The sequence below is a fragment of the Hermetia illucens genome, chromosome 1 (genome assembly GCF_905115235.1).
Source record: "Hermetia illucens chromosome 1, iHerIll2.2.curated.20191125, whole genome shotgun sequence".
Taxonomy (NCBI): Eukaryota; Metazoa; Arthropoda; class Insecta; order Diptera; family Stratiomyidae; genus Hermetia; species Hermetia illucens.
In genome coordinates, this window is record NC_051849.1 from 182,429,986 (window position 1) to 182,454,564 (window position 24,579).

At 42.9% G+C, this 24,579-nt stretch overlaps 1 protein-coding gene across 1 annotated transcript; it reads right to left on the reverse strand.

The window, feature by feature from the left end:
• Nucleotides 1–4,820: 4,820 nt before the first annotated feature.
• LOC119652622 (medium-chain acyl-CoA ligase ACSF2, mitochondrial) lies at nt 4,821–24,579 on the reverse strand. Its single transcript, XM_038056869.1, has 4 exons — nt 23,637–24,579; nt 15,027–16,343; nt 5,267–5,408; nt 4,821–5,125 (listed from the first exon to the last, which is right to left on the reverse strand). Exons 1-4 carry the CDS (start codon nt 23,708–23,710, stop codon nt 4,892–4,894), a joined length of 1,767 nt encoding a protein of 588 aa, XP_037912797.1. The 5' UTR covers nt 23,711–24,579; the 3' UTR covers nt 4,821–4,891.

Sequence of the window (24,579 nt, forward strand, 5' to 3'; positions counted from 1 at the left end):
GGTTTACCTGGTTTAGGCAGAAGTACCAACTTCTGCCGCTTCCATGCCATTGGAAATATCCCCTCGGACATGCACGCTTCGAACAACTCAGCGAACATGTCCGGTCTGGATTTCACGGCAAGCTTAAGGGCCTTATTCGGTACTCCGTCCAGGCCCGGCGCTTGGTTGTCTCCTATTCTACCGCAGATATCCAACAGCTCGTCTCTGGTGACTGGCGGAATTGCCGCCACATTCAGAGGTGGTTGGAATGTGTCGGTGCTCTCCTCTTGCTGGGGGAATAACCCCTGGATGATTTTTAGCAAGAGGGTGGGGCACGTAATCTGCGGAGATGAACGGCCTCTGAATCGTCCCATCACGATTCTGTAGGCATTCCCCCACGGGTTTATGTTCGCTTCTGAGCAGAGCTCCTTAAAGCACTCCCTCTTGCTTCGCTGGATGGCGAGCTTGAGGATTTTGCGGGCTGCCTTATAGGCGCGCTCCTTTTGTCCCTGTTCGACTCTACCTACCGCCCTCTGAGCCGCTCTTCTGGCTCGGTGGCAGGCTGATCGAAGGCCGGTCAGTTCATCATTCCACCAGTAGTTTGGTCTTCTACTGGGGAATGAACACCTTCTAGGCATGGACGCGTCACACGCTTTGGCAATGCATTGAGCCAGATGGACGGCTCTTTCCGTAGAGGTGCCTGCTTTATCAGGCTGATCTAACCACACCTCTATGAAGGTCTCCTCATCCAAAGATTTTGCGGACCAGCCTGAAATCTTTCTCGGTTTCGGGCATGATAGCTCTTTGGCCTGCGGCTCGACACATGTCTCAAAGAAGATTGCCTGGTGATCGCTGTGGGTATAGCGTTCACTGACGCACCAGGACATACCACGCGCCAGCGAAGGGCTGACAAAGGTCAGGTCTACAACCGAGCCTGAACCCCCTTTCTGGAAGGTGTTTACAGCACCTTCGTTGGCCAGAACTATGTCCATCTGCGCAAAAGCTTCTAATAAACTGCGTCCCCTAGCATTTGATTCCCTACTACCCCACTCTAGGGCCCAAGCATTGAAATCACCAGCAATCACCTTTGGACTACGTCCCCTCGCGTCGAGAATAAGATTATCAAGCATTTGCTCTAATTCAGACAGTGTCAAACTTGGCGGGGCGTAGCAGCTGTATACATATACACCACTTATTTTCGCCCACACGAAGCCACTGCCTGCTTGACTTGCAGTACATTGTATGGCCTGTCGACCGCAAGCCCATATCGCCGCTCCCCCAGTCGAATCTTTGACCCATATGCCACCGTGACGGTGTCTATACGGTTCGCTTATGATGGCGATTTCCATCTCAGATTCGAATGTGGCCTGCTCAAGTAAATCCTGAGCGACCCTGCAATGATTGAGGTTTATTTGAATAAACCTCATTTTCTCATTGCAGTGAGCGCCTTCCTAAATTCCGGACATTTACCACTTCCGGCAATATGCCGGTTATCTTGTCCCTCTTTTACCTCGCACAATAGGCATTTGGGGTCCCTATTGCACTCTCTGGCAATATGACCTTTCTCCCCACACCTTCTGCATCGATCGGATCGATCAATGCTGCTGGTGCATGCCTTCGCGAAGTGCCCAAACATAAGGCATTTAAAGCACCTCTTCAGTGAAATTTGTTCCCTTAAACGGCAAACAACCCATCCAATCCGAACCCTTCCGGCAGCCAACAACATCTGTGCCGCCTCCGCTGGTACTCGTATTGTGGCCGTTTGAGTACCACCATAGGCTTTTCGCAAGCCCACAACTGACTCCTCGGTGAGTTCTTTCAACTTGAATTGCTCCTTCAGAGCAGTACAAATTTCTTCTTTCGATGTTACCTCATCGAGATCCTTGCACTGAATATAGATCTCATGTTTTTGGGCACGCACTGCGGCATTCTCCCCAAGTGAGTTTTTCACTTGAGTGCGAAAGTCATCAGTTTTGCCCACGCTGGATCTTTTCAGCTCGAACATGAGATCCCCTTTCTGGGTTCTTCGGATTCGGTTTACATTTCCGCTCAGATCTTTCAGGTCGGGATCCGCTTTGACCTTTTTGAGTATCTCCGCGTAGGACAGATTGCCCTTACTGGAGATAACAATTACATCTGGACGAGTTCGCACTTTTGCTTTTCGTTCCGCTTTTTTGTTGGTAACTTTAGTCCATCCATCGTTTTCGCTGGTCTTGGGCTTCGCAACGCTGGTCGAGTTTCCTAGATTCGCTGTACGGTTTCCTCCTTCTGGCCTGTTGGTGTTGGTTTTCAGGATGTCCTGTCCTCCTTTTTTTCTCTTAGGCGCCTGCTGATTATTTACAGGATCCCCCTCTTTTTCACGTACTCGCTTATTTCGCTGGAATTGGATGGTAGTACGGTTAGGCGTCACTTGGGTCGCTTGTGATACTGTTGGCACAGCGGGGTTCGGCGTGTCCTTATTATTCTTTTCCTCCTGTGATCTATTGTAGAGCACTCTAATAGCCCTCACCATATTCTTTATGGCTTGGTGCACGTTGTGCTTGTCCTTGATAAACTCGGACAGCTCAACTATTTTTGCCCCAAGCTGGGTGAAGGGTAATTCCTCCAGATCAGGACTCTGTTCCCTATAAGTCCCGACAGGGTTACCCCTTTTACACGGTCCTTCACTTTTGGCGTTTGTTGACCTTGCCTGTACTTTGTCCTTCATCGTCTTTGGCATTGGTGGAGATCTCAAAGTTGATGAGCTTCTTTTGAATGGATCCTTATCTTGTTCCTGGAGCACCTCTTGCTGTCGCGCATCTTGAACATATGCGGTGGGTGTTGTTACAGTTTTTGTCGTCCAACGATCCATCTTCAGTTCATCCTTGGTTGTTTTTGCTACTGGTGTTCTCGGTAAGGTCGTACTTCGCTTGAACACTTCCTTCTCCAGATCCAAATTACTTGTAACATTATATGCCAAGGTGGCCAAGTTGTCCACCACCGAGGCACTGCGGTCGAGGGATATCGACGACCGGGAGCCCGCTTGCTCACTCCCAAAAGCCGCCGGTACTGGGGTTCCGAGCCCCTGCACCGTAAGTTTACTCCTTCTCTCGTCTTCCATGGTGGTTTTATGTTCTGGGTATCCTTCCCATAGCCATTTTGGTCCGCGCACCAGAGATGAGCAAACACTAGCCCATGCACAGTCAGAAAAGAAAAGTGCATGAACACATATTTACACATCAATAGGTATGCCCCTATCCGCCACCTGGGGTCGCGCCTGATGGGAGATCTGGCCACTCCTCACAGGAATCTTCAAAAGACTGTCCTCAAAATTAACGTGTCTATACCGATGCGTGGGTCTGCGGTTCAAAATAGACAACAAACGAAGGAATCCGCAATGGCCTAACGAAAAAAAAACCAGAACTTCAGAGTCAATTTCGTCAAATTTTTAGGTTTCTGGGATAGCTCTTCCCTCTAGGTCGTTCTCGGCCACTTAGGATGATCGTCTGATCTTCCTATCCCCTTACCTTCATTATAATTTTTCACCCTTAATTTTGACATACAGGTATCAAGTTTTGCGTCTTTTCTTTATTTCCATTTGAATTTTGTGTTTGTTTTCATAACTTTTCCGGTTGCCTGATGCACTAACAGAACCATGTCCAAGGGTTTGTAAATATCTTTTTCACGGAATATGGTCATGTGAGGTACCAAATGAAAGGGCTTGATTTGCAATATTCAAAACTGCTCTTGTTTCTGATATTGGATGAAATGTAGGGGACTGAGGGCTCAAAATGTATGCCCCGAAAAGTGTAATAGGTCTCGTTCTAAAAACTTATCCAACCGAAAATTCTGAAAAAAATCACAATGGTTTTTCCACCATGAACTTAAATTCCATTTGGGAACATGATGCTCCTTTTGCATAAAGAAGCAAATGAACTCGTTCAGCGCAAGTGGTCCTTTCTTAAGTATGTGGTGTCTAAATAGATGATTTGCAATGTTTTTACTTGCAAGAAAGGATTCTCTATCATCAGAAATCCCCTAGAAATACTGCAAAGAGGCTCAGTTTTAATGACAGCGGTAATCCTTCGGATATCCGCCATGAAATTGAAAAGCGAAGAAAATCGAAGTCGGCTTTGGGGCGCCATTTACTACACAAAATTTCCACTTGAAGACATACGAAGTCAAAATCTAACACATGAAATTGTTCTCTATAAGTGAATATAGTTAATGCCTTATCCGTTTGAAGTTTAAAACAATTTTTTTTTTTAAAGTTTGGTTGGGGGGGACGGAGACCGTTGTACATGGAAAGGGGGGGGGGGAGAGTGTATAATTTTTTTCTGTTAATACAGTCATTCAGGGTATCAAATCAAAAGTATCAATTAGCACTTTCGGAGGCAAATATTAGCTTTGGCAGCGGAACAGTGCGGGGGCCTTAAAGAATTCTATTTCATAGACTCGTTCCCAGAAACAAACCAAGCAAAAAAAATCTGAAAATCATGATGGTCCGTGCACATGGTACCTAGATGTCAAAATACTCCCTGTTACAATATCTGCCCAAGTATAGCTAATATTATTATATTTTGGAAATGTACTGCGAATCCTCTTTAAGTTCATTCTCGATTCGTAAATGTAGTTTCCAAAAATGGTATCAAATCTGGTATTAAAGGAGTGGGAAATTCTGATTTTTAGGGAAGGTCAAGCTTTTTTGACACTGCTCACGAAAAACACTATAACTCTATAACGATAAAAGATAGAGTTCCATTCTTGGACCAAATTTCCTCAAACAAGCGGTACTCTCAACCATTAAAATTTGTATCATCAAAAACGGGACACCCTGTAGAATGTAGTAAATGAAAACAATCTTTTCATCTTCTTCAATTTATTTACATATTTTTAACACTTACAATAATTTTTTTTTGTACATCCCTTCTTATTATTCGTCCAGGCTGTCTTTATATTGCTGTACAAGTTTGAACTTTTGAATTTTTCCTGATACTGTTTTCGGGAAATCATGCACAATGCGTATATGGCGTGGTATTTTGAAGTGAGCTATCTTTCCTGCACCAAATGCCTTAAGATCATCATGCGTCAAATGTGGTCTGCCGTCTCTAAGACGAATAAATGCGCAAAGTTCCTCCCCCATACGCTCGTCTGGAACACCAATCACCTAATGAATATGAAACAGAGATATCAGATCAATAGCTTAATTTTTTTGACATGAGACAATCTAATAATCTAATCTGCATAATTATTCCGGATATTTGTTAGCTTCCCATAAAAACTACATGAACATAGCTAATCTACTCACATGATTTTCCATGATATCAGGATGGGTATTGAGGAAATCTTCAATTTCCTTTGGAAATATATTTTCTCCACCACGGATCACCATTTCTTTCAGTCGTCCAACTATCCTTCCATAACCGTCTTCTTGGAGGATGAATTGATCACTAAAGATATTTCATAAATAAATACAAGATTCTTTTGAATATGATGTTCATAAAGTGTTTCTAAATGTGAAATTTTCTCTTATCTAGAACAGACCGAGCGGATAAGAGTCATAATTCGCTGGAAAATGGCCAAACACATGCTCTAACAATACGAAATATGTTTTTTAACTGCTCCTGGTTTGAAAGAAAATGTGAAAGCGAAACAAGAAAATCGATCCTTTCTCTATAACGAACTTTAATTAATTGTATCTTGTTTAGCTAAATACAAAAGCCTCCCATACACTACCTTGACACAAACAGTGTCTCCTTTCCTATTATCATTTAATTTTCAACTAGGTTGTACTTCAGTTTTGTTATTATCACAATTAATACTGCATAAATAATGAGACTAAGGAAGACTGCAATTTTGAAATTGTTCAAAATTTCTCATATCCAATGACGAAAGTCACGACTGGGTTGTCTTGAACTCTGCTATGAGGACAAGGGGAACAGACCCTAGCGGCCTAGATCTTCAAAGCCAACTCCCAGTCTTCTCGAAGGATAGCAGCGTCCCCACCCTACAACCAGAGATCTTTCTAAGATCCCCAAGAATGGTTTACCTAACGTCCACAGCCTGCCATTAGCTGAAGATAGGCAACTGCAAAGGAGGTGTTTCATGGTCTCTCCCTCCTCTGCGGAACGTCAACAGTGCCCCATGCAAGCGCCCGTAATCATGCGTACTTTTACGCGCTTTTGGCTCAAAAACTCTCGCGAACAGGTCTTGGTGTAGAAGGACCGAATCTTCCTTGACTTAGAGCAAGTAATGATTCTTCTCTCTCTTGAGCGATCTGTCTGCCTGGTAGTTCGAATAGGTTTCACTTGTCTCGCCTGACTAGTTAGATTCCACAATCATCTCTACGTTCTCATGACCGGGAACGCGGTGAGCGAATCTCTTCACTGGCAACTTCGAGGATGTCGCCACTTAGACCGGGGCCCTCATGGAAGCTTGACTGCCTGTCAGAGTAACTATGTACATTGGGGGGATTCGATCATGCCGCAGCTATCGACAGGCTTCTAGTAATGCTATTATCTCAGTTTGGAATAGACTAGTGTATCCTAGCGACCAGACCATTTGGCTACACTAACCATCTTTGATCCGTCGGTATAGAATACCGTGTCGTAGTTCCCCAACATATCACCTGTCTCCAACCCTTGCCTAGGTTGGAAGTCCAACACAAAATTCTTCTTGCAGCTCAATTTTCTTGCATTACTTGCGACGTGGTCGTTGTGAATGTCCAGAGTGCGTTGTCCCACAACCAGGCGGATTCTGTGGTCAGGTTGCTGAGTAACATCGCAACGAATTTAATATAAAGGTCCAAAGGAAGGAGGTTTACATTAAGGGTATCCTCCTGACAGGAGTGTAGAACCCCAGTATGACCTGCACTACAATATCCCATTATATTTCCTGCCCAACGCCGGGTGGGTGAGAGCGACTACGGCTGTATACATTCAAAAAACCGTCCTCGATTGGAAATTCTATTTTCTTTGGAAGATTTTTCTGTAGGCATAGAAGGCTGCACAAACCTTCTTAATACCCACTTTTGCGTTTAGTTTCCAGTTTAACTTAGGATCCAAAATCACACCCAGATATTTTATACTGGGAAAAGACTATCTGTGACAAAACTGTATCATTTGTATAATGGCCGCTGTGAAAAGTGTTACTGGTCTACCACTTCTTTTTTTATAGTCCACGTTTCCTCTTTCTTAGAAAATCCGTTTTCTTCGGTGTTCTTGTGGATCCCCAGCATTTTAGATGCCGATGGATCCCTTGAATTTGATTAGATACTCTTTGATGGCTTAAGTACTCACATTGTTGAAAGTTCCCTCAGTATCTAAGAAGGCTGTTAAGGTGTATTGCTTGTATTCTAATGACAGCTTTTCATGGTCATCTATTAATGAATATCCAGTTAGCACTATTTGCGAACCACGGAAGAACCCTTTATTGATATTTTTGGAGCGTGGCTAGCATTATGCCGTTTGTGTTCAAAGATTTCTATCTGGAAAAACTCTTTATAACCCAGCTGATTTTACCTTCGGTGATCACTGATTCCATTTTCCCAAGCGACTGGGACTGAACAACCAGCCGTTTTCTTACTCCATACTAGGGTTTTTTGCCTCATAGTCTCGAGCCTAGCTTGCCGAGTGTCCAGCCAGAAAATTCCGTTCAGTAGCCCTCGGATTTTCTAAGAAAATATGTTGCGTGGCCAGAATCTTACTAAGTTTCACAGAATTCTGATGCTTTCTATGGTATGTCAATAATCAAGCCTAAACCATTTTATGACTGTTCTGATGGCGGCTCCATTTAGTGCTTGTATATCTGTCAGTATTTGTGCCTGCAGCAGATGCTGAAGACCTTCTTCTTCAAGTGGTTCCACACTAGACATCCCGACATTGCACACCTTTGCGAAACTCGCATGGCTACAAGTACTGTCACATGGTCATTGTTTACGCGGTGACTTCAGCCAATTGGAGGATATTACAGCGCAGTCCTGTCCTCGGTTCCCAATTCGAATTCACCTCCGGCATCTTGCCACGCGCAGTGAGCGGTCAACACTTCTAGGGACTTCGAAGTTTGCACACACGTCTTCGTGAGCACTGACACCACTTAGAGGCAGTTGTAATCATCATATTGAAGCCTCTGTAAGATCCTCGAGCGTGGAAAGTCCTCATCCTAATTGGACGCTAGGGGCAAGTCCAAGACCGCCAAGCCTTTATTCCAGGGGATGAGAGGAAAAGTGAGCGTCGATCGCCAATCTCTCTTGGAAAAACCTCTTAGTTTCAGGTGGGGGCGGTATACTGTGGCAAAACGATATTCAAGATTTTTCAACCGAGCGGCCGGATTCAAGCAGTCAATGAGAATAGAACCTTTTTTCTTTGTCCTCTTGTAAGACATTTAATTTATAAATTTAAATTTAATAATATTGAATTGAAACCAAAGGTATAAAAGGCCTGTGAGGCCTAGATACCTTGCAAAGGCACACCACCATTTTTTCAATTTTTTTTGGTTAGGTAACTCCTGAGGATAGGTCTTTAAAATAAGTAGTCGTTTTCTAACTCCCTCCTTCCCCACTCCACTCCCTCATTTCGAAACTAAAAAAAAAGGATTATACCGCACTTTTACATGTATGGGGACCCCCTTAAACTTAATCTAGAATAGTGAATAGGATAAAGGCTGAAGAAAAAAAACTACCGATTTTGGAAAAATTCCCAACAATCTGTTCTGCAGGTAAATAAATGACATCGATGCCAACATGCCCACATCAAAGGCAGCAGCACATGTTCGTTATATAGAAAAGCGATCAACACTATGCGCAAATGATGTTCTTAGAGCTTAGCCTTACCCATTGCTAAGCGACCCAGTACCTGCTCTCTGTGTACTCGGGATGGGAAAAATAGGGCAACCACGAAAGTCATACAAGAAGGTGTATACTGCTTGAAGTTCTTTCTCGATTGAATCTTGTTCTTGCAAACACCAGATGCGTCAACACAACAGGGGAATAGGGTAAATTTAGCTTTAGCATCTCCAGTTGCGCGTTAGCAAAAACAAAAATCGATTGGTCCCGGAAGACTGTAAGACGGGTAGTCAACTGGTATAACCAGCAGACTTTCAAAGAGGTCTTGCTGCAAAACACAACGTAAAAGGATATGCATATTATAAGGCGAGGAGTACCGAACTTTTGGTGGAACTCTAAAACTACGGAATGCCGCAAGGCTTGCCTCATGGCGAGAGGACGCGATCAGCGAAAGAGAAACCGATCTAGATACGAGCAACTACATGAACAATACAAAGATGCGTGGATTAAATTCCAAGGAAAAACATACAGTACTGCCAAAAATTCATGGGTAAACGCTCTCCATCGATTTTTTGCTCTAGCTTGCACGAGATAGTGACGTATCTCTCCTCCAAAATGTGAATACGGCTAACCTATCCATTGTCTATTGAAATTTAAATGGCGAGAAGGAGGTCCTAAAAGTTGTCAAGAAAATAACAGAAAATGAAGTTTTGGTTTGGATAGTTGGATAGTCCCAACAAAGCTCTTTAGGCAAGAAACAGAGAAGGGGCTATTCAAAAACCTTTAGGGGAACCCTTGCCCTACAGACCGATATGCCTTCTCGGAAAAAATCTGGCAAATTATTCTTATTATTTTTATTATGTGGATAAAATCCGGCTCAATAGGTTACGGTGGGCGGGTCACTTAATCCGTATGGGTGAGGATGATCCCGCCCGGAAAGTGTATAAGGGCAATATCTATGGTAGAAAAAGAAGGCGAGGCAGACCCTGCCTAAGATGGAGCGATGGCGTAGGTCAGGACGCCAGACAACTTTTAGGGATATCGAATTGGTGGACGTCGGCGCAAATCCGGGATGTCTGGAGTTCGTTATTAACGCAGGCCTAGACCAGATACCGGTTGTTGCGCCGCTGATGATGAAATTATTCGAACGGATAATCTACAACAGATTACTTCCCATTGCCGAAAAGCAAGGTGATCACTCTGAGATGAGAATCGGATTTCGAAAAACGAGGTCTGCACACGACGCAGTTAATAAAAGATAAATGCTGTACGATGATAACACTTGACGTGAAGAATGCTTTCAATTACGCAAGATGAATCAAAATACTAAAGGTCCTAATTAAATTAGATGGACCGAAGTACCTACTGCACATCGTTGTCGACTTCTTAATAGATAAGCTTCTGTGCTGCGATTCAGATGATGAAGCAAAATCATATCGAAAAACAAACGCCGTCCCACTAGGGTCCATCCTTCGCCAACTCTTATGGAGTATGGATTTTATTAGGTTATTTATTTCAGAATAACGGAATGCTGACGTTAGACCTATCTAAAGGGCCACCAGAGGCTACATTTCAAATTACAGCAATGATGGCGACAATGCTACTAAATATATATGGCCCAAGGGCGAGACGTCACCTCCTTGTTTTGAGGGTGATTAGGACATTTCATGCAGCCACAGTGTGGGCAGATACACTGGAAAAGAAAGTAAGTAGACGAAAACTAAGCGCAGCATATCGCCTAAATGCGCACCGAACATGTTAAGCCTACGGAACGCCTGATAACTCACTTCAAAGAATATTTTAGGGGGAGAAGGGCGTTTTTATAACCGAGCGTACATCATCAAAAAATCTTCGCTCGAAGTAAAACTACCGTATAATAACAGAAGAGCCAAAAAGAGTCAGAAAAAGGCCGTTGGACCTATCATACTGGATATTCGAACATGGATCAATCTAACACAGTTTTTGTGTCGACACGGAGGTTATTGAGCATAGTTTGATTTTAATGCGCGAAGTTCGCAGTTTGAAGGGCCGCATTACAAACTACAACCCTGAGATTGAGTAAGTCTTCATTCCATTGCTGTGGCGATGTCTTCATTTTGCCTGGCATGAGGTTCCAAAAGCAATTTGAAATACATTCTCTAAAGCCCCAAACTATGACTCCAGTTACTTTTTCATTCCAGTGTTTCCATTGAGAGTGCCTGTAAGTTTGGTTCCATAATCTGATTAAATTTCCCCCAATAGAACCTCCCGGAGTCTTTTAAAGGGAAGAAAACTGAAAAAAATGATATCCGACCATACTTCCTTCAGTTAATCCTTCCTGTGTCTTTGAAAGGGAAGGAAACCTCTGCAGCAAAATTCAGATTGGAAAATATCTAACTGTGATTCCAGAATGATCTCTGATTAAAAATTTCCAGTAGTCTGCCCTGAAAGTCTCTATATCAAAGATGTGGTTTGTGTTAATGATAAAAAACGTGTGCATCGAAATTGGTAACGTAGGATCGTATATATATATCGGCCTTCCTCTTATAAGCACAGGTTTTCCGCTCGCAGGAACGTACGCAGGTTCTTCCTGACATTAATGCATGCATAGGATTACTTGGATCAGTGTATCTAGTGGTGTGGAATAGATTATAACATTATTTTGGAGCCCTCTGATGATCGAGATTTCTCCGATTAGGCGCCTCCACATTGAGGCGATAGCATGTCTTGGTCCCGGTAAAAGATTGGCAGGTTATCCGCGACTCAGTTCGAGTACTGCAGATTAATCTGCGCCACTCTAAGCATGGTCTGCTTACGTAGGGCTCATTGGTTGTGTCGTCTAGGTCGAAGTTGCCGTGCGTCCATGGGTATCTTGGGATTTTGATGGCGTAGGGATAGAAAGGGCTTATTCTAATCAATACGGTGAATGTCATTGTATTGAATAATCTTTAACTCCACGCCTCCCCAGGCGTTGCTGATCTTAGCAACACACGAACTTAGAAATCCTTGGAGAATTTCTCCTCGTGTATTGTAATGTGATTCTCAAAGGCCAGCTGGGAGAAATCATGGTACGTGATACGTACTCCTGTTTCGACTCACTGTCCAGGAGATGGTCGATAACCAGATTCCACGGTCTAGCTTTAACTAACCACCAGCGCCATCTACGCGTTACAAATTACGATTCTTTAGCTCTACTACTCTACCTTATCATGAGATCGATTATAGTTGAAAGCAATGCATCTTCTTTTGGTGTTCTAAGTATTCGTAATTATATTCATTAATAATCGTCTGGTATTTAGTGAGGTACTTTTTACCCCGCTCATCGACAGTATTGACCTCTTTATAATCCGCTATCGTGTTCAGAATATGGACGGCCTTCTGATACTGGCTCTTAACAAGGGCAGCAGCAAACGTCCGCCTCTTCCTTGGCTTCCGGTAGCTGGCATTCATATTAGCCTGCATTCTTCAGAGATTGGCATCGACGGTTTCAGGGTAGGAGTACTATGGCGAGTAGTCGCTGCTTCTAGTTCGACGACAGTGGTTTTCAAGTTAGAAAACACTTACCCTTCTACTGCCTTGCTTTTGAAGGTTTTTAATGGATGCAGTGAAGTTTCTTAATGGACAGTATCGAGGTTAATACAATCGTACAGATCGCACTATATACATGCTCCTTGTTTTGATATTGTTGCTCAAAATATTTACCGCAGAGTACCCCCAATTACGTTTCAAAAAAAAATCCCACCGGCATATTGACATTAGTTTTCTGTGAGTAACTTCATACCACGATGTAGCAAACTCTCAATGACAGTAAAGAACACAATCTTCTTCTTCGATGACGCTACAGTCCTAATAGAGCCTTGGCCTCCCGGATGGCATCTAATTATCTCGATCCAAAGACTGTGTCCTCCAGTTAGAATTGGTCTGCAGTCTCCGTCCGGTGCTCAGAGGTGGCGGCGAGGAAGATGGGGCGGCAACCCTGTCGGCCAAACCAAAACCAAGTGGCCGTGGAGAACCTCCATAGTGGTGACACCGGGAGACGCTGTAATCACTTTGGTTTGCCGGCCGTGATTCAGTAGGCGAATGCTCCAAAGGCCTAATCAGGGCGATCAGACCCGAGTCTGCACGGGGACTCATCTGAAGCGGCAAATTGGTTACGAAACCTTACCAGGGGTATACTGGTACCATGGGAACCGGGAAAGCCCCTAGGCTCACTTACTTCGGGTGAACTCCTGTTGTATGTGAGGACAGCTCGGTTATTTGCGGTAGGCCCCCCTAGTGGGAGTTTCATGGTGGTTGTGGTTATGCTCAAGCGAGAAGAGACCTTTGGGCCTCGACGTGTTGTTGCGTATCAACACGGGTGCCGTACTCCATAGTTCGGTAGAGATTTAGGTAATTCTTGCATCCACCAGTATGAATGCTAAGCCATGCACTTGGTATAGACTAGTACCGTTGTTGCTTGTCTCAGCGGGGCTCTGATTGTGGTCACAAAACCAATCCGTGTCTTAAGAGGACCGTAGGATTAAGTCTCACGACAGGTGCCTACGTAAAACACCATGGGCTTCACTGCAGTCTCCGTCCACTGAGTCCTCACACCGTTTTCTTAGCTTCCCTTCTGGTCGGCTAACATCGGCTCTTCCTTTCAGCACTCATTTTAGAATATTTCCCTCGTGCATTCACTCTATGTAACTACCCCATTGCAGTTTACGGATTTTGACCAGTGTCGATGATGGTGGGTCGTCAAATAATTCATACAATTCATGATTGTATCTGAATCACCAGGCATCTCCCTCCTTCTCGGCTCCGAAAATCTTTCGGAGGAATTTTCCCTTAAATATATCGATTTGCTTTCACGACATCTACGTCAAGGTCCACGTCTCGCATCCATACAGTAGCACGGAAAGAATTAATATCATGTAGATGTGTAGTTTATTGCTTCTGTGTACTTTTCTCTCTACCAGGAGCGTCCTTCGACTTTGAGCCGTGTATTTCGTCTTGCATTCATTAACCCTGAGCCCCAATTTACTCAGTGCTGACCCGAATAGCTCGAACACTTCCTTCATACGACACATCGATCGAGCAAGAATATCCACTTCGACTGTGTATACCACCGGCTCCGCGGATTTTACCAGTACCATACCTCTGGTGTCAACTGAGCCCACCTCCTTGACGACATATTCGAGCACCAAGATAAAGAGGGTGGGATGAGTTCATCCCCTAAAACTATAGGAAATCTTTATGTCATTTTACATTTTTACCTGGCCGTCGTTGTTAATCAGTGTGGCTTTCACTAGTCCCACTAGCTTCGGTTGGGTTTTTAGCTCGATTATTATTCTGTACAGAGCATTATGATTTACATTATCGTACGCCTGACGCCTGACTTTTCAAACACCTCCTCAACTGCAAATATTTTGTCCGTTGTCGAACGTTCGAATCTGAGGTCACTTGGGTATTACCCAATGTCTGTATACTCTGTCAGTCGTCATTTGATTATATTCGTTAGCACCTTGTAGCACGTATACAGCAATGAGATCACCCTGCAGTTTTCACAACCCAGACGATCACCCTTTTTGTACACGGAAAGAATCACACTTTTCCTCCAGCCGTCATGTATTTGTTCGGGTGGCCAGATTCCGCTGATTAATTTGTAGAGCCGACTGGTGAGCTCTGTTCCTTTAAGAGCTCGGCTGGGATGTTCTTGATTCCATAAGTTTTATGTGATTTTAATTTAAAGGTTGCCGGTGGGTTCAATAGGTCTTAAAAGCATAATAGCTTCTTCTTATACCTTTGACTTTCTCTTTCATGTAACGAATGAAGCCCTTGATAAAAAAAAGCGTTTATTTAGCATTTATTTCTGACGACCCGAAAAGCAGAATTTCATATCTCCTAGTTTTATATACGTAAAGGAATGAAAACACTGACCTCAAAAACCACAACTTCCATTTTAACATTCTCAGCCCTTCTACGATTATTTCGCCCGCAATACGCATTCTATAATCTCTATCTTCATAGGGTCAATTAAACTTCATAATACTACCTTATCAGTTGTAGCTTACGCCAAATATTTTCATTTCTCCCCAGTCATTTCTATTATGTATCTGTCTTTGATTATACAAGATGCGCGTGGAAGTCAAAGATTCAACATTGCGATTATATTCGGCAATTAAATAGTTAAAATATGTTTGTATATTTGCTAAAAACAAAAGTTATCACTTTCAGTGACTCGGATTTGTTACTTATCAAGAAAATTTCACGGACCGTGCCTCCCTATCTTATCTGGTGTTGAAAAAAATATGAGCATCATACTTACCCCGTCTTCAGCCACCCATCGTGACCAATCAGCTCTCTTGTCTTCTCCTCATCCCCATAGTATCCCAAACAGTTCAAATATCCTCGAATACAAAGCTCTCCAGGTTGACCGAAAGGAACCGTATTCCCATCTTTGTCGATAACCTTAATTTCAATATGATCCGTGACGTGGCCCACTGTGTGAAGCACATGATCCTCAGTTTCACCCGGAAGACTTTGGCCCACAACAGCCGTTGCTTCGGTTTGACCGAAAACTGTCTTCACCTTCTTCACATTTAGATGATGTTTGATGTTTTGGAATAGTTTCGGTGAGCAAGAGGCTCCCCCGGTCACAGCTATCTCTGGTGTAGTCAGTATTGCGTTGGAGTCAATCACCTTTTTGATGAGATCAACATACATTGTTGGTGTACCGTGAATAACGGTGCATTTTTCTTGGTTAATAGCTGCAATACTGTCTTTCGGGCTAAAATATGCTGATGGTAGAACTAGAGTTGAGCCGTAGGGCATCCCCGCCAAGATTGTAATAGTTACACCATAGGCATGGAAAAGAGGGACTTGAACACAGATTTTGTGGTGCTTTGTATTTAATTCATTTCGTTGGGCAATATGAATGCCGTTGTTGACTAAACTGAAGTGACCTATCACAGCGGCTTTGGGGTGACCAGTTGTACCAGAAGTGAATTGAATATTACAAGGCCAATCGGGTTGAATATCTCGTTGACTGTTCTGTATTTGTGTGATTGCATCTTCGGTTGCATAGTTGAACATGTCTTCATACTGGAAGGCACCTGGGAACTTGTCTTTTGAATTGATGATAACCGATTTTAAACTTGGTGCCGTTCTGCTTGACAATTTGCCTGGTTCGCAATCTCCGATTTCAGGGCAGATATTTTTCAATATATCGTAATAATGTGTTGTCTTAAAGACATCTGGTGCCACGATGGCTTTTAAATTCACCTTGTTGATACAGTATTCGACTTCCGATGCTTGAAAAGCTGGATTTATGCCCACTGAAATGAGGCCAGCTCGAGAGGCCGCTAGCATACTTATATACCAAAACACGTAATTCGGTGCCCAAATTCCTACCCTGTCACCTCTTTCCAGCCCTATTCTTTTGAAACTTGCAGCGAGTCGGTCGCATTGATCTAAGATTTTTGAGAAGGTCAGACGTTTGTTTTCATGCACCGAGACGATGCCTTCACGATCTGGATAGTTTCGTGCAGTCAGTTCCAACTGTTGGCCAACGCTCCGATAAACAAGAGGTTCTTTTCCGACATGATGATAATAGCTGGGACCACGCAATGGTGAAGATGAATCACTGAAAAAGAAGTGATAAATGTATATTGCATTTGAATTTTGATGGAGCAATTATTATTTCGGTTTTGGCGATGGCGGGTTATTAACAACGACCGTAGAGTAACCGAACAAACCCAATATAGTTGCTCGAACATAATTGAAAAAAGAAAGAAAGTAAATGACCGTACCGCGAGTAGAGACCAACAGCTTCGGAATGCAGAATTGCAATTATATAAGAGAACTACTGATACAAATAACCATTAAGCCAAAAAACTCCTGGGCTGTCCTTATCATTTTATTGACGGAAAGAACTGATATCCCCTGATAAATACGACGGAAGAAGTTTCTTCAAAGGTTCACCAACAACCATTCAGGACTCTGGACGAAGCAGTCAGTTGTCCTTTTGTAAGGACTTGCGTGTTTAACACAAATTTTTGTCAATTAGTCCGATTCAAACTCCCTTAATCCTTAAATTACTATTCCGAGATCAACTTCTTTTTTTCCAGGTAGACTTCACATAAGTTTTCTAACAAGGAAATAAGTGAGCCAGTGGGCATTATTCCACATCTTTATTTCTAATCGAGTTTATGGTTCCCTCAAAGACTGACACCCCTTATTGTAGCAAATGACCCTCAACTTTCTTTTAACTGTAGTCATTTGTAGTATCGTGAATGTCGTGACCTTCCAGTAAGTGCTTTAGCACAGCATCAAGTGTGATTATTATGAAGCACGGTCTTAAAAACTAAGACTGTGTAGGTGCCATATGCTCTAAAACCTAATATTTATCTTGTAAATGAGACTACCTACAGTGAAAACTACATGAAACCTGTTTGGTCACTAAACTCCCGAATTTAAGGGCTTCCGCCTCCAAAGTGGGAAAACAATCCCTTTTGTGATAACGAATTCGCCCTCTACTCTTCTGCGCCAAGTGCCCTTGAGGTGATCCACTCGCCGGCCGTCTTGGAATTTTGGATTTTACTGAATTGCATAGCCCGCAATGCAATTGTCGCCCCTCCTGGAGTGTGACCTATGTGATGTGTGACCTATCTACTGCCAGTTCCGTCTTCCAATCAAATCGCATACGAGTGCCAAGCATGTGCACCTACCAATTTCTTGGTTTGAGATAGTTTCAGGCCAGTGTACTCCGATGATACGATGCAGTCAGGTATTGACGAAATCTCGGAGCTTTTGAATAACAATGGAGTTCACTTTCCATTTGCTACTCCTACATAGCAACACAAAAGAACTAACTCTCAACTTGATCTTAGTGGTGATAACTGCATTTTCAGACAGGCCATTGAAAACGGATCTAGCGCTGTTAATGTGTGGGGCAACATCTAGTTTGATGCCACCGTCGCTGAAACCACTTTTCCTAGATATACAAATTGATCGATGCTCTGGCCATTAATGCAGATAGGGAGAGTGGAATGAAAAACATGCCTTTGCTATTGCTTATTTTTAGTCCAACTCTGCCTCTCTTACCAAATCCAGAGCAATTTATCCAAAGTCCATGACCTGGCAAGAGAGTAAACAGATATCATCAGCCATCAGCTAGGTCGAGGGATAAATGAATGAATGCCTCCACATCCTCCGGACCAGGTAACACGAATAACATAATCGATAACAAGAAGAAATAATATCGCCGACACGATAAAACTCTGGTGGACTCCGCTTTCTACCTCAAGTTCGAGATTTTACCTCGGTGCATCAGGTGACATTTAACGCCATCAAATGTCGCTCAGAGAGGGCGGTACAGCGCTCCAAATATATTCTCTGCTCACGCTATCGAAAGCTTGCTTGAAATCGATGAAGACCAGGTGCAGCGAAGATCTAAATTCCACGCACTATTCCCACTATTCTACGCTGAACTTTTCGGAATTTCGCTCGGTATCGGAGTTCGACCGCGTCACGCCCGCCATCACTAGCAGCGACCAATAGAGCCTCCAACCCCTTCCGTTCATCAATCCGCTTCCCCTCCCCTAGCGTCACCTCTAGGTTCCTTTAGTCTGCAAATCTTCAACAATGAAAGAAAACGTGCTCTGGTTCCTCTGGGACTCCATCGCAGTTTGGACAATCGGCTAAGGTATGCAGTTAAAACCTGCACAGATACTGGCCATAACCTCCATGTCCCGTGGAAAATTGAGTAACATTATAATGAATCTCACTGTGCCGCTTCTCCAACGACTCTTTTATGGGAGGGATGGGTCTTTTTGTCCACCGAATCTTATTCGAGAGCTTCGCATCTATTATTACTCCTGAGTATTTGATGGCGGGCTTGAAGGTATTTGAATGCGGGCACAACTTCTTTCACGACACTTGGTGATGAGGATCGTTTCCGTTTTTTTCCTCCAGAAGCATTTGACCCGAACTCTCTAGCCAATCCTTATTAGCATTGGCCATTTTCCATGCGCATAAATCAGCATCCTCCGGGTTCTTTGCGAATACAATCAGCGCTAAATTGTCGGGGTAACTCACCACCGTACTGGTACTACCATTTCCGTGAATTGCATCTTGTCTCGAGCCAGTAACTAATTTGATGATGCAGGAAATATATCTTCAGACATGCACACCCCTAACAACTGTGCCGGCGCATCGGAGGCGCGAACCTGGGCGGATTCGTCTCCGCCGCTGCATTCAATGGCCGCAGGACAAATGTATGGAAAACATTTTTGTCAAGAGTCTCAGGACACACTAATCTCGCCCACCGGCGAGAGGAGGCCAGCTAAAAAATCACCTGGTAAATTTGACGTAAAAATTAAACTTTGCAATTGGCCTAATAGACGAGAGTGAATTGTAATAACCTGGATTGAATCGAATGCAATAAAATATTAAATTAAGTGAAACGTGTCTTTGATTGTTTGGGGAATACCGTTCTCTAAACAACCTAGCAAACATGTCCGGTCTGAATATCATCAAGCTTAAGGGCTTTATTGCGGATGATCTCTCCCATTCTGCCGCAGTTTTCCAACAGTTCGTCTCTGATGACTGACGATATTGTCGTCACTTTCAGAGATCGCTGAAGGTAGCCAGTGCTCTTGCTGGGAAAATAACCCCTGGATGATTTTTAACAAGGGGGTAAGGCACGTGACCTACGGAGAGGAGCTCTCACCGTCACGACTCTGTAGAGGCTCCTTCACGGGTTTGGGTCCCCCACAGATTTTGCGGGCCTCCTTATAGACGCGCTCTTTTTGCCCCTAATCAATTCTACCTACCGCCCTTTGAGTTCCTCTTCCGACTCGGTGGCAGGCTAATCGAAGGCTAGTTAGTTCACTTTTCCTCCAGATCTTCGGTCTTATACTGGGGAATGAGCACCTCCTAGGCATGTACGTGTCACATACTTAAGCGATGAATTGAGCCATACAGACAGTTCGTTCCGTAGCGGCGCCTGCTTTATTACGGTGATCTAACCACATCTTTCTGAAAGTCTGGCAATCCACAGCTTTTGCAGACCAGCCTGACGTCTTTTTCCATTTTGGGTATGATGTTTCTCTGCCCTGTGACTCATTTAGCCGGATCTTTTGACGAGGCGTGGCCGGCAACCTGTACAACACTCGAGAAAGGAGCATTTTTTATGGCAGTCTAATAGTCGTCGGTATTCTTAGGCGCTTTCGATCAGCAAGACAGCTTTCCCACTGCAAATCGACAGCTGGGTCATACAAACGGTCTATGTTGAACTTAGGGTGTTGCAGCTCCCCAACCCTGCAAGAAATGACAGACGCAATACGCAAGCGAACGTAAGCGACCATTAGATGGTGACCCGTTTCGAGGCCGATATCAACGCCTCTCTTGTTACGCACATCCAGGAGTCAGCTCCTGAATCTACTGCTCATCGCAAAATGGTCGATCTGATTGCTCGTAAGGCATCGGACCGTTCACACCTTTGACCTTATGGCAGACTCTGTGCCCCCACTAATGACGATGCGGTAGAAGTTTCAGAAATCCACGCAACTCCCATAATTACTGTTACGGTCGTCAAGGCTGTTTTTCTAAATCACATGTCCGAGCAAGGTATTATCAGATCACACCTAGGCATTCAGATCACTCATCATAACCACAATGTCACCTTTTGGAAACCTCCCCTGAACTGCGTAGAAAGCATCCTTCTCCACTACATAGGAAGTCTCCGTTGGTGCATAGCATTGTACAATTGTGATCCTTCTTAACCTAGACCGGACTCTTGCAATTAGAAGTCGCAGGGCACATCACATCACAAAAGGTATTATCACATCATCAAAGGTATAAAATAACCCACTAATTTGGACAGTTGCTACCGAAGCTAGCAGTGCGCAAACAAGCCGTCGTCATTCGCAATTCACGTAAAAGTCGGTTCAAAAGGACCACGACATTGGAAGATGTCCCAACATGCGCGGGTTGGATACCCGGTGTATTGTAGGTAGCGAAATTCCATAGTCGTTTGACCTGAAGAAAACCGGTCATTTCAGTATTCAGCCTGCCTTTGTGAAGAAGGGTGTTTTCCAATCGTAGAGTTTTAGATATTTAGTTCTGTGGTTCAGCAAATGTAAAGTCAGGATTTTGTAATTAAGACAATACGGAGCTTAAAACCTGAAACATACATGCAATTCTCAAGCACGGTGGCGGGAAGCGGGAATTAGTTGTGGCTTTAAGGCAACCATATTGAATAATAATAATCTTTGGCGCAACAATCCCAATTTTATCACGGTCTTGAAGCATGTTAGAACACTTCAACAGTACACCGTAAGAGGAGATGTAGTCATTACACTCGCCCGAGATTATTACTCTAAGAGAATCCTAAAGGTAGCGCCTGCTAAAATTTTATTTAGGAGGGACATGACTGAGGCAAATTCTGTTGCAAAAGGGGTGAGTGGGTGAGTTTTCCACAATGAAAGAAGAAATTCCCCCCTATTACATCCCCTATGAGAGGTAGTTATGGTATTGTTTCGGCAATATTAGGAAACTATTTTCATAACGGTAAAAATAGGTGTCGACGACATTTTTCCAGTTAGTGAAAACGGAGCTAACGTAGCCTCCGGTGTTGATCAAATCTTGACTACTTCCGACACCGAAAGCTACTCTCTCTCTCTCTTCGGACGTTCTCTGCTATGGAACATAAAGTATGATGACGTCTTACGGCTCCCAATGCCTAAAGAAACTGTTATCGTAGAATGACGTCCGGGTGATAAGACTGACTAGGATGACTCTGACTAATGTACGAGGTAGGTAAAACAGCAGGATCATTCTCGAGACCATTCAACATTAACATTAAATGGTATACCCTGTCATATATCAGCAAACGTTAATGCAAGAGGCAATATCCTCTTCAATTTCAGCCACACAATGGCATATACTTTCAATATTGACATTTTGTGAAGAACAACTCGAGATGTGCAAACTGCCTTCATCCAGATCGAGTAGGCAGAGATTAGCACGAGATCTTTCAACTTACAAAAACTGTCCCGCAAAAAACGTCTCATCATATCGTTAAAGCTCTTACTGTGCAAGACAACGATCTTGTCAATCCTCACGTATTCCTCGGAGGCCTGGGTTCTTAGCAAATTGCGAACTCTTGGACGATGGACGATTCCGTATTCCACATAAGAACGAAATCTATGAAAGATACCATGACCGTATGATTGTGAATAAAATCTGGCTCAATAAGTTGCGGTCAGAGGGTCACTTAATCCATAGATGAGGAAGTTCCAGCCCAGAAAGAACGGTAGAAAAAGAAGACGAAGCAAGTCCTGTCGCAGATGAAGCGATGGCAGAGGTCAGAATGCCAGACAACTTTGAGGGTTATCGAATTGATGGGCCTCGGCGCAAAACCGGGGTGTCTGGAGATCCTTATTAAGGCAGAACTAGACTGGATACCGGTTGTTGATGATGATGATGATGTTGGAGTTTGCAGGTACGTGGATGGCGCATTCAGTTGGGGGATAGTTCAGGGATATCGAATTGGTGAACCTCGGCGCCAAACCGGGATGTCGGGAGTTCCTTACTAAGGCAGGCTAAAATTTATGCGACCGAGATAACCTTGGCTATAAAATCTTGGTTGAAAGATTGACCGGGTGGGGCACCGGCTACGTGGCAGATAGAATAAGACAAGGTAGTCAGTGGACACACAAGCTTGGACTGCGCGAAATCACGGCGAGAAGAGCTATCTTTTTCCTCAACTCTTAAATGAATACTGTGGATATAGGAAGTAGTCCGGTTACGATGAGTCACCTCAATGTCCTACTTACAAAAGTGCAGTTCAAGATAAGGAATACATTTTCGTCACGAAAAAACTGGGAACTGAACGAAAAACTTCAAGGCTCAGCTAGTGTCTTGTTTAATGATAAAAAATGTGGGAGACTATGTAGTGGGATCGGATGCAGCAGATGCACCAGGCTAAAAAAAGCAGGGCAAAAGCGTATTAAGGGTAATTAATAACACCGCGTTAAGTATCCGCAGCTAATTCAAATAGGAAGAACAGTTAAGGAATAAACACAGCTTTTGAAGGAGAGCGCATCCTTAATTACATGTTGAATTTTCCCTTTAAAAGAGTCACACGAACTTTAAACCGACTTTAATAATTTTAATACACAAAAAAAATAAATTCCATAAAGTAGTGAGCAGGAGATATACAATACAAATTCACCTTCTGTATCCTCACTTTTGTTTTATTTTTATTACTATCGATATATTATTGATATAAAGTTAAAGTTAAAGTTTTCCAGATATTTTTCGAGGGAATTCCCAAAAAAATTCCCGTGATATTCTAGCAAACACTTAAATTGCGTTTTTTTTTAGATTTAGAATAAGAGATTATTTAAATTAGAGATAGTTATGTGTTAATATTTTTTTTTTCATCATCACCGTTTTTAACCATTCAACGAAAAAATTAACCCATTTTCGATTTAATTATAGTTGAGTCTTTCTAATTCTAATTCTTATAACACTTTGATTGGACAAGGGTTGACCGCAATCAGTAATCTAATCATTTTCATATCACTCAAATAAGATGCTTTCAGATAGCATTTATAATACAATAATTAACGCTCGTCAATTTAGAAAACAACATCATATTATGAAAATGCAATAAACCATTCAATTGCACTTGGCCTTAGTTTTGCATCTACATAGTTTCCCACAAACACACTTGACCGCCATCTATTTTCGTATCAGATATTTTCGTATCTAATGACATACAAATGAAAACCAGAAATGGTTGTTATAGACATGCATTTTGTATTAAACTTGTCTCTCAAGATTGTTGCACGTAATAAATATTCTGCATAATTATTCATCTGATTGCACAACGCACTAACTTAGGAATAATAAACGAAGATAGTTTTACCTCGATGAACTTGAATACAGGCGCGAGGATAATTTTTTTAGAACACAAAATCGATTCAACCTTGAAAGCGTCATGACCGTTGGTGCGTAAAAAAATTGTCTAATCAAAAACCACCGAAATCACACTATCCTGTCCGTGGACATGCACTGAGATATAACTAAGATAGTTGGAGATGAACTAAACTATTCTAACGTCATTCTATTAGATAGAGTGCTTAACGTACGGAATCTAAAAATATACTGAAGATTTTTTCGCGAAATTGGAATTGATCTAAGCACGATAGGGGCTTCTTACTGAAGTGCCTCTCATTGTACGTTACGTCGTTAAGTTTCTATTGAAGTCAACGAGTTGATAATTTCGCTCGCATTATCGCCGGTTAATATTTTGATGCAAAACAACGCCGCAAATTTGGAAAGCCGCTAAAAGATAACTTTCCACTATCTATTTGAGATATGTACATACATATGAGTACTGGTACTTGCAGATAGTTTGCTCACATCATAGCCAGCAAATCATCTTATCAGGTAAGGCTATCTACTCACCATTCAGAATTTATGACTGTTAGTTAATAAATACTTTCTCTTCTATGATATTCTGTGAAAATGAACGCGATGTTCGCAACATTTCGTAGATTTTACCCCAAATTTTATTTAAAATATTCGATGCACAAAAACATTTCCTTTGCTATGATCGGCTTACGAGGATTACCACTTCTTTTCGCAGAGTTTGGTCAAATAAAGGAAACGGATACAGTTAACGTCTTTATATGGATCAGCTCCTTTCATGCTTGTCTTCTACTTTTTCGACACATCTTCTACCTCCATTTTTCGTTCAGTTGTTCTTCTAAAGTAGTGAACCGAGACATGTTTCCCACTCGTATGACTCAACATTCTTTATACAACGTTTCAACCCTGCCTCCGCCCTGAGTCTGTCATGAGGCATT